The sequence below is a fragment of the Alosa pseudoharengus genome, unplaced genomic scaffold (assembly GCF_046254945.1).
Source record: "Alosa pseudoharengus isolate Yale_2024_CS ecotype anadromous, Long Island Sound unplaced genomic scaffold, YU_APseudo_1.1 YU_APseudo_1.1_scf_2, whole genome shotgun sequence".
Classification (NCBI taxonomy): domain Eukaryota; kingdom Metazoa; phylum Chordata; class Actinopteri; order Clupeiformes; family Clupeidae; genus Alosa; species Alosa pseudoharengus.
In genome coordinates, this window is record NW_027468663.1 from 35,525,193 (window position 1) to 35,539,134 (window position 13,942).

The 13,942-nt window shown below is 41.8% G+C and overlaps 2 protein-coding genes across 2 annotated transcripts; one reads left to right on the plus strand and one right to left on the minus strand.

Moving 5' to 3' along the window:
* Nucleotides 1–5: 5 nt before the first annotated feature.
* On the minus strand, nt 6–6,808 carry aip (aryl hydrocarbon receptor interacting protein). The gene is made up of 7 exons (XM_076294813.1): nt 6,669–6,808; nt 5,169–5,351; nt 4,778–4,966; nt 4,393–4,569; nt 3,933–4,074; nt 3,621–3,841; nt 6–841 (listed from the first exon to the last, which is right to left on the minus strand). Exons 1-7 carry the CDS (start codon nt 6,765–6,767, stop codon nt 836–838), a joined length of 1,017 nt encoding a protein of 338 aa, XP_076150928.1. The 5' UTR covers nt 6,768–6,808; the 3' UTR covers nt 6–835.
* A 306-nt stretch (nt 6,809–7,114) lies between these two features.
* Nucleotides 7,115–13,874, plus strand: asah1b (N-acylsphingosine amidohydrolase (acid ceramidase) 1b). Its single transcript, XM_076294812.1, has 14 exons — nt 7,115–7,247; nt 7,435–7,481; nt 7,767–7,857; nt 8,068–8,154; nt 8,276–8,354; nt 8,443–8,517; nt 8,630–8,675; nt 8,851–8,995; nt 9,367–9,421; nt 9,664–9,745; nt 10,881–11,012; nt 11,342–11,465; nt 11,963–12,019; nt 12,893–13,874. The coding sequence occupies exons 1-14, from the start codon at nt 7,176–7,178 to the stop codon at nt 12,980–12,982; spliced, it is 1,182 nt and encodes a 393-aa protein (XP_076150927.1). The 5' UTR covers nt 7,115–7,175; the 3' UTR covers nt 12,983–13,874.
* The last annotated feature ends 68 nt before the right edge of the window (nt 13,875–13,942 follow it).

Consider the following 13,942-nt stretch of genomic DNA (forward strand, 5'->3'; position numbering starts at 1 on the left):
AGGAACCATATGAGACTCATCTTTATTAGACCTCAGTCACAAACTGCAGAAGGACAAAGGCATGGTTCTCCCAAAATATTAGTCTGAAGGCAATTATTAGAGGGGAAAAACGGCACATCCAAGTGTCCAGTCAACCATATCTTTTAAAAATGAGTCAATACACATGACTGATACATTATGCTTGGCCACAGAAAAAAGTCTCAGGACTTCTCACACAGTGTCACTGGCTGGCCTGCTCCTTGCTCACAGAACATGCTGAGGTTTTGGTCTGTGACTGCAGTAGGATGTCATCCTGCCCATTACTTAACCCCATCAAGGAAGATAAGTCACAAAGCTCAAGCATGGTTACACACGATTACACAGAGTTACAATCAAAACACATGAATACATAATAGTTTAAAAGAATATAAATATGAATATAATGAGCATGATATAACTGAGTAACATGAAGTGCAGGTACGGGTAATGATGTGATCTCTAAGTCCAGGGTCAGAAGGCTAGTGTAACAAACTTCCTGGTTCCACTGATTGTCTTGAATGACCATGTCACTTCAGGTGTGTGGACCACCAGGAATAATTAATTCCAGTGAGCAGTGAACACCATGAAGTGTATACGAATATCTGAGTGAGACGTGGCAGCAGAGTACATGTCATTTCTTAGGACCATGAAAGATTCTGGGTTCATGGCCTGAGGATGAACATCTAGTTTGGTGTTGCAGATGTCTGAACATGTGTAGTGCATGGATGGAAGGTGTGTATGTGTACAAAAGAGACGCATAAAAAGCAATGGGTCCACATTTACAGCTGCTTTGCTACTTCGCATAATACTAAAAGATTTAGCCCTGGAAAAAAGAAAAGAGGGGAAAAAAAGTTAGATCAACAGTACCAACACAACTTACACCTATGGTCACAATACCATCAATATGGGTCATATATAAAAAGAGGTGGCCACCACACACTGTTATATTTCTTAGTGATTTTTATTGAGCAACGCGTTTCGCTAGTTGCTTCATCAGGCTCAATTCAAAACTAAGCAAGTGAGATAAAACAAGGTCCCATCCCAACAGGTGATAGGCCACTGATACATCACATGACTCAAGTCATCACATCAATTAGTCACATAGTCCATTGACTCAGGTCATCAATATGGGCTTTGTGCTTACTTGAATATGGGCTTCCTAGCTTACTTGAAGTCGGCAAACCAGTTTCCTGTTCATTGATAAGGCTGTCAACAACAAAACAACTAAAATCACTCCTCTTCAGATGCTTGTTGACAGCGATGTCAACAAACAGTAAACTGGTTTGCTGACTTCAACCCTAGCTGGTGCACATTGCAAACTAAAACACAATGACACATTTCTGTACCCAAAGTAAAAGGCCAAATTATACAGGGGTTGTTTTAAAACATGAAAGCAACAGCCAGAAACACCTCAATTAACTGCTTAAATGTGCCCAGTAAAATACAAAACTCTTAGACCAAGAGATGGATAAAGAACATATCTTTGCAAACAACACACATTATCAGTTATTGACAGTGAAATATACATGGGGTGTGGTATACTCGAAGCAGTGATCTCTGCGTGCACAAGGTTTGACATCACCGGAGCTTAAGACTCTTATAGATACTGCCTGGCCAAAGAAAGGTCACTACCTGAATTTAAGCAAATAGGTAACAGCTTCCCAGTGGGGTCAGTGTTATGATCTGGGGTTGCTGCAGTTGGTCAGTAGGGTATTCCACAAAACCGGGTAAGTTAACCCAGGGTTTGCGGTAACCCTAGGTTTTCCGTTCCAAAATGAACACGGTATCTAAGTTACTATAGAAACATATGCTCTGAATCAAACCTGGTCGGAGCAGGTTTTGCGCAGGTTAAGTTTGGAAGATAACCCGGTTTTGCTCAGGGTAGGCTATTTAAACCCACGTTCACGGCAGATTTCACATGTTTGCAATGGCATGCCCTTTTGATGAGAGCCCTGTTGACATCGGAGTGCAAATAATTTGGGCAATCCACCGAGAGAGTGATAAGACCACCGCTCGACATCTTGTCTTATCCTGATGATTTTTTGCTGGAGTGATATCGTTTTTGGCTTCAGTTCACTGCAAACTATTTGCATTGCTCTCTGTTTTTTTGCGATGGATTGTTTTTTGTACAGTGTTGGAGATACTGAGCATATAGGGAAAGCTACAGTCTGCCGATCAGTGCGTAAATTCTATCTTGCGCTGAAGCGCTTGGGGCGCTCCTGGCCACAAACCCACAAGGGTCATTAAAATGGGGTTTCACCAACTCGCAGGTCAGCATTATATGCTTTAAGTGTTCCCAAATAGCACAGAAATGACCTTTGTTGTTGACTTGTCATCTGGGTGTTATATATTTTCAAATGTCATTATAAATGTTCAGGTAGGTATAGCCTACGCAGCCTATATTGGCCATGCATTTTCAATATCTTAATGATGGTTAATCGCTGTCAATCTTGATTTTTTTATCATTACTAGATGATATGTGATGCTTCCTACATGATCACTAATGTGGAGGCAAAATGGCCTGGTTCGGTCCACGATGCCAGGATGTATTGAATCCAATTTGAGCTATAAATTTCAACATTGCATTATGAGCATATCATAGACCAACTGCCGACTGTCGGCCCTCTTACGATTGGCTTAAAAAAAAGTGGTTATTTACATGCAGGAGTGTCAAATATGTTATGACAATTTAAATGCTGGACTGACAAATATGTAGGCCAATACGATGGTGGGAAAAGCTTACCAGTTTGTACTGTATGATGTTTTTATATTTCATCTTGATCAGATGATAGTTGGGGCCCATCAGAGTACATCTTTGTAGAATAACAGGTTATGTGATAGGAACGTTAAGAAAGCTTAACTGAGATATTAATAGATTCATAGTTCAAATATTTAGGATCGTGCTTTTGTCATGAAACTTACACATTTACGCGGTCAGCGATCCGCTGCCAGGCTTTATTTCTTTGATTTTTCTCTTAATTTCTTTCTTCATTATAACGCCTTTTTCCTCATCATAACTCTCCAGGAGGACCTGGAGTTCAAGGCCGGTAATTTATGTGGCCCTTTTCGCCATTTATAGGTTTGGCGTGGACAACCTAAAGTTCAGCGTTAACTCTGTGTTTGTTAAACCTCCGTTTGTGGAATACCCCACAGGTCTAGGTTCAGCAATGTTATGTGCCAAAAAGAATGAGGTCAGCTGACTACCTGAATATACTGAATGACCAGGTTATTCCATCAATGGATCATCAATACAAGATCTACAAGATTGCCCCTCCCCCACTACCACCGAGCACCCCCTCATCGAGTTTGCACCAGACTGTGATTGACAGTCAGATCTCACACAGCCCTGCTCTGATTGGACCAGAAGAACCGGGAGCTGTGGATTTTTGCAAAACAAATAACAGGCTCTAAGTGGAGGTAGAAGTGTGTTTTATTTTTCTAAAACCGGCTGACTTATGTTGTTCTGTTCAGCATAGTGTCGGTGTCAGTGAATATGATCAAAATAAATCTTGCCAACTGCAGCTTTAATTCTTGCATACAATACACCACATCACATGTGTTGACTGTTAGTCTGAGAGGCTAGCTAAGGCCTAATGTCTTACCGTGGTGGCAGTTGCACCGGCAGCAAAAAGATTTTTGTAGCGGCCCTTCTCTTCCTTCTCTTTTTCACGGATGCGCTCCTCCATCGCTCTAAGCTCGCGTGCCACCATCGGTGCCAGGCTTGGGTCCAGCTTCACCACGTTGGCAAAGTCAGATCGTGCCTCCTTCTCATTCCATACTGCGGCATGGGCTTTGCCACGCTTAAAGTATGCCTTCACGTTGTCTGTAATCAAATCAAAGACCAATAGTTAGCACAATACCATCTTTGGGACGTATGAAACTTAAGTTGGCAGGCAGACTGAGGACAAACTCACCTTCGTATTTAGAGAGGAGTGAGGAGCAGTGTTCCAGTACCTCATAGTACTGATTCTGGTTGAGCTTGCACTGGCAGTAGTTGAGCAGCAGGGGTGTGATCATGTTGTCTATTTTAATCCAGGGCTCATCTCCTGGTTTCTCCTGAGCACGATAGATAGATAGATAGATAGATAGATAGATAGATAGATAGATAGATAGATACTTTATTGATCCCCAGGGTAAATTCAAGAAAGATGTAAGCAAGGCCATGGACATAATGACAAAAAATGACTCATTTTGGCATGTATTACACAACACCGACACAAAGGGTAGGGATGCACACAAAGTAGCCAAAGAACTTAGAGCTGCAGCTAGCGTGATATATATACAACAGAAACGTGTCAGATTACAAGCACCAGTACATGACCCACAAGAGTGTCTGTCCTCCTGCCCAGTTCCTTTGCAATACTGTTAACTCACCTTCATCTGCAGGTTCTTCAGGCAGGCAATGGCATTATGGTAATTTTCAGCCGCTCCCGCAAAGTCACCCTGTTTGAAGAGTGCATTGCCCTGTTCATGAATCTGAGGCACAGCTTCCATCTTCTCCTCATCTGTCATTGCCCAGGTGTCCAGCTGGAAGGTACCTGGGGTCAAGACCTAAGGAACAGGAGAAATGGATAATATGAGGCCTCTAAAGGAAAATAGTGGTGATGCATACCTGAGCTCAATAAAGAGTTGGGTAATGTGGCCTTTTAGGCTGATTAAAGACCACTTCCGTGTTCTGGACCATCTGATTTGATTTAACGCTGACATCACAATTGTGTAACATACTGAAATGCAGCAGAAGAGCAACCCAGACCCTCACCTGCAGAAGCTCTATAGTGAAGACAAGAGGCTGGGGGTTTGCCTGCAGCTCGTCCAGGTCGTGGTGGCCTGTGGAGTGGTGGGAGTGTATTTGGGCAATGCCGCAACAGTGCCTCTGGCCCTCCAGAGGATCTTTCCCTGCCCTGATGTTCCTCAAGGACTGGGACATCTGTGGATACAGTGCTGTGTGCTGGGGAAGAATATAAACATGGAGGTATTTTTTTTCTGCCCAGATTTAAAAGTGATGTTTAATGACACATCTGGCAACAGTATCTAGTTACTCTCAGAGGTTGACTAGCTTAACATTCTTCTTGAGTGTTCTTGAGGACACGTCCATTACAGCTAACGTTTCTCTTTCTCAGAGTGTCTCCTTTAGTAATGGCAAAACAAACCTTGACTTCGCAGGTGAAGTCAGAAATTTCACCCTCCCTCATAGTTGTGACTATCTGCTCCCAGACAGGCAGCTTGAATTTCTTCCCCATGATCAGTTCCATGGGCTTGCTGTGGCACTCCGCTGATCTCGAGTCATCCAACACGGTTCCATCGCAAAGGCTGGTGCGATAGTGGAACTTTACCTAAACAAAACAGAATCACTTACTAACTGAACTGGTGTTGCTGTAGGCCAGTGGTTCTCAAACTACCACTGGTGGTACACAGAATCTTCTAATGGTACTCCAGGAGTCTCCAAGATTTTTTTGTAAAGATCACATAATAACTCCAAATTATATCAAAATATATATCATTCAAAATCATTAACCACACAATCACTCAAGTTAAATTTAAACTATTTTTTGTCTTTCATGACAAAAGTAGCCTATATTCATTTTTATATCTGTCAGTAGGAGCCAATAGGCCTACTAGGCTAGTACTAGGAGCCAATAAGCCTACTAGGCTAGTTGCAAATGGTTGAGATGGCAACCAAAGGAAAAGGAAGCAAACGTGATGGATCAAAAAACAGTCATGCAACCATGGCTCCAAACTGGAAGTTTTACAAAGTGTGGTGAATATGTCAAGCAGAAACTGAAGTTGGTGACAATTAGCCCAGCACAAGTGACTAGTGAAGCTTCCATGGCACCTGCAAGCAACAAACGACGCAAAGCAGTATGTTCAATATACAAAATGGCCTACGGTATTATATTTTAATGGCAGCCAATTGTTTTCTGAGGTGGCATTTATTGTGAAAAGTTTGAGAACCACTGCTGTAGGCTATACCTCTTCACTTTACAAAATGGAAGTTACACTGTTGCATGTTGGACATAATAATTTGACAGTCTGCAAATGAGCTTACTTTCCTAGCGCAAACTACTAACATGAACGTTAGATACATGTTTTCTGGTTTGGTTTACCACAACAGATACCCAAGACAAACCGAGCTACGTTGAAAAAACTCTTAACCAGTTAACGATAGCAAGGCATAGCCTAAGTTACAGTATAGGAACATTCCTATAACTAACAGTGCATAAAATAGCTAGCTGATTAAGTGACGTTGTAGGCTAGGATAAAACACAGTAGTGTCAGAGAACGTAACCCGTAGACGTGCTCTGGTAGTGTTTTACTGGCCCCACCGACTGCCACTCAATGAAATAAATGACGTGTTTTGAGGAGGCGTACCGTTTCTCCAGTAGCCCACCATCAGGTAAACCAGAAACCCTTTCCTTTCTGAGGATCTACCTTCTTGAACCATCATCGAAACACAAAATGCAATTAAACATCCTAGTGCGTAACGCACCAGTCGTTAAGTGATAAAGTTCGTCGATTTCTTACCTATCCTTTGCCCTATGCTAGACTAGCTAACGTTAGCTAGCTAACTATCCTCCAGTTGTTCTATAGAAAAATTACGCAACACAGCTACCAGCGAGGTTATCGGGATGCTTACGGAACAACATGAGTACCTTAGTTCCGTCGGAAAATGTTGATAACTGCCCTCTGCCAGGACAGACTACTTTTTTCTGTATCCCTTCCGCGCTGAGAGCCACTGCTATCTCCTCCATCCTTGTTCGAAAACAGCATTAGTTCGTAGAGAAGTGGGAGGATCCTGTACTCGCGGGACAAATCGGGAAATGCCGAAGAGTCACGATGTCTGGTCGCAGGAACTGCGAGATGATGAACTAGTACATATAAATAGTTTCAGCACAGTTCCTTATAAAGGCCCTTTGGAAAGTGCAAGTTTAAATATTAGTTCACTAAATTTCACTTAGATTGTGAGCACCTGTGGTTTTCCTGTTGACGCTTTCACATAGGCTATTATTCATTTTTGTCTGATGTAAGCAAACTTACACCCCGTTCTCTACCTACAGACTACCTATGATGGTACATTCCATGAATAAGAAATCACGAGGACGAAAAACTTCCGTGTTTTCCGAAGTTGTTGTGTGCTGTACACAGACTAACAGACTAAGATGTCTCGCTTGGCTTTTTGTATTTTCTTGACCTCAACAGTGACAATTGTGTCGACGCAGTATGTTCCACCGGTGAGTAAAAACAGTTGACAAATGAAATGTTAAATTGTCTGCGTTCGTGAGCTAATAGGCTATGCTGACTTAAAATGCCGCAACAAGTTTTCCTTTTGATGTTATTGTTAGACATGGGATTCATTTCCCAATTTGTCATTAGTTCTAAACTCCTAAACTCTCATGATCTGTCTGTCTATCACTGCAGTACACAGAAGAATGCAGAACTGGCATGTATCCCCCTCAGGGTCCAACGTATGTATTCTGGTCTATGTGTATGTGTCTATGTGTATCACTACATCGCTAAATAGTATTTCCCGATAACATTCGACTATGTAATGTAGCTGCCCGTGTTAACTAGGCCTGTCATTTGTCCTGCGGTGCAAGGGTCGTAACCGGTCCTAACACAAGATCATGTTTTGAAATTCTGTGTAACTGGATTGTTTCACCTCACAGACAGTCTGTGAGGTGAAACAGTGACACAGCATCTTATAGGTTACAAAGGAGGAGTTAACAGCGCCAAACATTTTCCATTGACAGGTTCAAGGGTGCAGTTACCTGGTACACAGTTGACCTAGATTTGCCTCCAAGCAAAAGATGGGCAGCACTAATGTCTGAGAAGAAAGATGAGGTAAGTGCTTTTTAAGGGTGTTCTGTAAACAAGTCACCTTGGGGCCATCAATAAAGACAGGCTATATTCAATTACAACGTTCTATAGTAGTAAAATAGCTGGATGTATCACGTGAAAACTAAGAGACAGAAACCTCAGACACAGAATGACTCCACTGTGTTGGAAACTGTTGGCACCAGTGGGATCATTATCCTTCTGTATTTTTTGTAGGTTGCCAGCATGATCAACGTCATCAAGGATTTAGCTGATGCTTTTGTTCCCAGTGGGAAACTTATTGAATTTGTTGACAGTATTCTGGTAAGTATTTAGCCTCTCCTCCAACCTTCCTTCAAACGTTCTCCTCAGAAAATAAATACATGATAAATGAAAGGAGGGTTTCACTTCACCACTTCTGACCGTAAGATCTCTGTTCTTTCAGCCTCTCATAGTTGACACACTTCCGTATCCATTTAATGAAGAACTTAAAGGAATAGCAGCAGCTTCTGGAGTTCCATTGGGTATGTGAGAGGACAAGTAGACTAAGGAAATGTTAACTTGGGTTGATGTCGTAATTTGTTAAGGGTGTTTCCTCTTTGTACCTCACAGGTGAGGTTGCACTTTTCAATCTGTTCTACGAAGTGTTCACTGTTTGCACCTCAGTAGTTGCTGAAGACTCAGACGGTGAGTACTTTTAAGCTAAATAATAGCAGTATGAATACATTGGACTAATGATGTAGCCTACACAAAATTGTCACTGACAGTAAAACAAAGTTTTGTACTATTTCTGTAACAGGTAATTTGATCCATGGCAGAAATCTGGATTTTGGACTGTTCATGGGGTGAGATGTTGAGTTTTATCACGTGTCAGAAATGGGACAAAATAACTTTATACTATTAAATCAACACAGTGTATGTACCAGAAGGAACTAATCTGGACGACTGCAGAGATTTTAACTTTATTTGCTTGCTCTGTTGTTGACGGCAATGATGACCGGTATACCTCTCCCTTTACAGATGGAACATGAAGAACAAGTCATGGATGATCACAGAGAAGCTGAAACCACTGGTGGTGAACATTGACTTCAGGAGGAGCAACCACACTGTCTTCAAGTCCACAGGCTTTGCCGGCTACGTAGGCATGCTGACTGGCATGAGGCCGGTGAGTGGAGACGGGGGGAATTGGACACAGACGAGGACGAGGAAGTCCAGAAAATGCCCCTATGGCAGTCAGGCTGTTGCAGTAGGGCTGTAGTTAATTCACTGATTTATGACAGTCATGCACAGTATACTGTCCTGACTTAAACAGCTTTCCCACCCACATTCTGCAATTACAAATGATAACACTACTGTGTCTGGCAGTCTATGGCTGGTGAGGAGTTAATGTTAGGCTTGGCTTTTGCTGTGCAAGTTACCATATGAGAACTTATTCTTCAGACTTTCGGTAGTTTTAAACTATAAATTAAATATCTACAGTAAAATCTTGTTTAGAAGTACACATTCAAATTCATAGTTTGCTAAAATTCTTCATAGCACTCATTTTCCCTCACCATCAACGAGCGCTTCAGCATGGATGGAGGCTATATTGGTGAGCCCCTTTCCAGCACTACATTTGCCTGAAAACAAATGGACCCAGTGGAATAATGGTCAAATGCCCATATGAAATACACATCAAAATGTTAAAATGATGTTAGTTTTGCTTCACACTTGGCATCATATGCTATTCAGTTCTGTTCATTATCAATCATATATAATAATACATGGTTATGCTTGTTTGAAACTACTATGCATGGTCATTACGGGCTCTGCTGGTTTACCTGTCTGTTGTAGGTATCATTGAGTGGCTTCTGCATCACAGGGATGCCATGTGGATGGGCTTCCTGACTCGCACAGTTCTGGAGAATTCCACCAGGTGATTCATTCTATTCTTTAATGTCCTCAGGGATGATAATTTTCACACATCACTCCACAGTTCCACAACAAGAGTGTGGGCACAGCACCACATGTAGCAGCATACATTCCCAACCCCACCTGAGACAATCATATCACATCACAAAGAGGGAGCAGTACAGCAGTATAGGTGAATTGTGCTTTTGTAAAGCAAGAGCAGGAGGTGGGCAACAGAGCTGTCATATGGTCTGTTGACAGGGGGATGGACATGTTAAGAATATGTCAAGAATAAAGTCGACACGTCCAGATTAAAGTCAACATGATATTTCAACTTTATTCTCAACATTTTGAGTTTAATGTCGACATGTCGATTTTAATCTCGTCATGGCAAAAATGTTTTCTTCATGTGTGGCCCTAACACTCTGTCGATTTCAAACCATGATCATTGTTTAAACGTATGCTTTCATTATTCTCCAATTTATGTAGGCAACTATCCTAATTTAATCAATTTCATGTCTTTCAATGGAAATTCTGTAGATGGCGCTTGTAAATCGGACAGAATTCCCTTAATTTTACAACACATATCCTCTTTGTCAAACTGCTGTTTTGGTCTACTATTCTACCTCGTGCATGGGCAGACATGAAGCTGACCTAAGCCTCGCTTGAATAAACAAAGGCAAGATGCAGCTAATTTGAGTTAATGGAAGAGCTTCAGTCGTAAGTGAAAGTCCACGCTAGTTCAAGCCAGGCCATTTTTGTTCAATCACCGCTTTCATTAGCGAGGTTGATGGAATACTACCCTCCAGATTTGATGTTGGATTGTGTTGAGTGTGGAGCTGATGTCGACAAAGAGGACTGACTGTTTCTTGGTGTTTTATGCCCCCAACGTTGTCTTCAAGGCAGCGCTGCCTGGAAGGCGCTATGGTTAGGCATGGGTAAAGGTTAGGATTAGGATAAGGTGCCTTTAAGTCGACGGTGGCAGCGCTGCCTGGAAGACGACGCTGGGGGCATAAAACACTATCGAGCGGACTGACGCGAAGCTGGCAGGTGATTGTAGGTGTTGAAGAACTGAGTGGAACCCTTCTCTCTCGGTATGGCTGAATGGTAACTGGAGTAAAAGAGAGAGAAATAAAGAATGTTTTCCTCCCATGCTGCAGCTATGAGGAGGCCAGGTCCATGCTGTCCCAGACAAAACTGTTGGCTCCTGCCTACTTCATCCTGGGAGGGAACCAGACTGGGCAGGGCTGCCTCATCACCCGTGCCCGAACACAGAGCCTGAAGCCCTTGGAGTGAGTGCGACTCCCCTTTTGCTTAGTAGCAGTTACCCTCCCTCACAGCTCCTCTTTACACAAAACTAAGAGCCAATACCAAATCACTTCCATTCTGAGCGGGAGAGAGCACACATACAGTATGTAATGTGGGTAAATGGCACATCCATTGATGTTTAATGAGACAATATTACACAAATCTTTTGTGTACAAGTAAACACCACAATGAAATATACAATCCAGAAAGCAGAATCAGGGATTATAGCTATGACGCATTTGCATTTCATTAAGTTGTTTTGGAAACTTTTCATTAGAGCCTGTGGACATTTAGCCACTCTTTTCTCTGCCAGACTGAACTTAAAGCAGGGTAGGTGGTACCTGCTGCAGACCAACTATGACCACTGGAAGGAGCCGCTGTTCCTGGACAACCGCAGGACGCCTGGCATGAAGTGCATGAACCAGACGCTACAGCCTGTAAGTTCATCATACACCCTCTCCTCAGGACAAGGGGGCTCAATCCCAGGCAGTAATGCCAATGAAAGTGTAGTCTTAAAGGTTGTATCAGCGATCGCGGGGATACGTTACTTCTGTTGATGGTCAAACAAAACGGAGCTAGCTAGCTACGGCCTCCCCTTCCCGTGCAATTAAAACTCTCCTAAACGCGCAGCTCATCAATTATTGGTTGAAACACTTTATTTTGCCCTTGAGTGGTTGCCAACCCTTGTTGGTAGCAATTGTTTTTGTGTACAGATCTCGGAGCCTAGGCTGCCTACAGTGACGCTTTTTTTTTGACGGCCTGCTTATGGGGCAGGCAGCTAGCGGATCGTTAAGAAAGATTAGATGAATGATCATTTATGTTTGGGCCTTTTTTGGGCCTGAAATCGCTGATTACAACCTTTAACCTAACTGAAGCAATTAATAAATGAAAATATTTTACATTGCGTTAAGAAAGTGACTGATGGTCTTTACAGAACATCTCCTTCAAGACTCTCTATGATGTTCTCTCAACAAAGCCAGTTTTGAACAAGGTGGGTGTTGAAATACTATATTCCAGCATTCAAATTAAAGGAACCATATGTAAGATTGTGGCCAAAACTGGTACTGCAATCACTTTCAAATTACTGTAGAGCGGTGTATCCCCTCCCCCTCCCCCCTGACGCGAGGTTGCCAACCGAAACATACTGACTTTGTGATTAGTAGATAGGTGGAGGGTGGCGCATCAGGCCAAAACACAACATGACATGATAAAACACAACATCAACATCAGTTGAGGGCTGCAACTTCACTTTTTAAATGACAATATCCTGGCCGGACTAACTTTTGTCAGTGATATAAGTATTTGAAATGAACATGATTTCTTAATGTCTAGTGACATATCAGGGCCATTTTATGATTAATTGAAATACATTTCTTACATACGGTTCCTTTAAATTAAAATGTCTGCACCATTGAGCATCACTCATTGTTTATTAAGAGGTAGGTCCTCAGAGGCCTCTATGGTACCTATATTTAGCTGAAGGAAAAGTGAAATGTCAATAAGACATTGACTGCACAGGATAATTATTGAGACCTGTCCATTAGAGCTTCATAATCAATCAATGAAGCATTTCTATTCACAAAATTGTAAATTTCACATCCAAGTAAACTAGTTTAGTGTACCGTATTTTCCGGACTATAAGTCACACTTTTTAGTTTGGCTGGTCCTGCGACTCAGGTGCAACATATATATATATTTATATGTTTTTTCCTCTTCGTGACACATTTTTTGACTGGTGCGACTTATACTCCGGTGCGACTTAAAGTCCGGAAAATACGGTAGTTGTATGGTGCTAGCACTGTACCTCATGCATTTATGTTGCAGTCATCCTCTTACACATTTCTCTGTGATTTTCTGTCCCCAGCTGACCACCTACACTACACTGATGGAGGTATCAAAGGGCAAGTTGGAGTCTTTTGTGCGAGACTGCCCCAACCCATGCATGCCTTGGTGAAGGCTATTCTGACATTACCGGTAAATTGATTTAAGGAGAAAAAAAAAAACCTACATCAGGGAGAAGCATCTGACCAAGAGGAATGAATCAGAATACTGGCTGATCCTAGTCATACACACCACTGAATGCCTTCATTAACCACTTGGAATCAAGTGCTTAGAAATTAGAGCTTTTGGGAGTAATCCCTAGGGCAAATCCATGGAAAATTACGTTTTTTGTAACATCCATAACACCAATAAAATGTGATGGTATGATGTGAATGATTACATGAAATTTGAGCATTTGCCATTTTTGACTGAAGAATGTACATGAGAAAAAATGCACAAAAAATGAAATGTTGCCATTCACATCATACAAATGCCAAGGCATTTCACTGGCGTTATGGATGTGACAAAAAGTAAATTTTCTGTGGAATTGCCCCATACCATAAAGATATTTTCTGCACGTTTTAAATGTCCTGTCTACCTTTATCTATGCAAACAAGGGTTGGACCTTAGAAGTGAGTCTGCACATGCTCATCTGAGCACTTGATTGAGAATGATTTAAGTATGTTAAAACTATTTGGCATATCAGGTGTGCGGTGTCAGTTGTTTGAAAAAGCATGTTTGAAACACAAGATGCCTTTTTACATGTAGTTTTAGCAAGTCTGTATATCTCAGGTTTCGAATGGTTTAATTTTTCTACATTATGTTTAAAACTTGAATGCTTGAAAGATGGTAAAAGGGTTTTTTGCCCCATGAGTGATGGAACTCACTTAATTCTACTCTAATTCTAAACCAATATTTTCTGTGCTCACCCAGCTAACCACTAAAAAGATGCAGATGCAAACTTCTTTTGCTAATGTTTCAGATCAATGTCCTAACATTATGAAATAAACAATGACAATTTTAAATTACGTCTATTGTTTGTGTTTGGGAAGGGTGCAATGAAGCTGTAATGTTTGGTTTCAGGACTAGGGCA

Bases quoted from the DNA above. Each gene is read 5' to 3' on its own strand.
- aip (XM_076294813.1), bottom strand. From the start codon at position 6,767: ATGGAGGAGATAGCAGTGGCTCTCAGCGCGGAAGGGATACAGAAAAAA. The intron at 5,352-6,668 runs GTACTCATGTTG...TGTTTTGTTTAG, and splicing joins CATTTTCCGACGGAACTAAG to GTAAAGTTCCACTATCGCAC. The intron at 4,570-4,777 runs GTGAGGGTCTGG...CCTGTTCCTTAG, and splicing joins TCACTATAGAGCTTCTGCAG to GTCTTGACCCCAGGTACCTT.
- asah1b (XM_076294812.1), top strand. From the start codon at position 7,176: ATGTCTCGCTTGGCTTTTTGTATTTTCTTGACCTCAACAGTGACAATT. The intron at 8,996-9,366 runs GTGAGTGGAGAC...AATTCTTCATAG, and splicing joins TGCTGACTGGCATGAGGCCG to CACTCATTTTCCCTCACCAT. The intron at 11,013-11,341 runs GTGAGTGCGACT...TTTCTCTGCCAG, and splicing joins CAGAGCCTGAAGCCCTTGGA to ACTGAACTTAAAGCAGGGTA.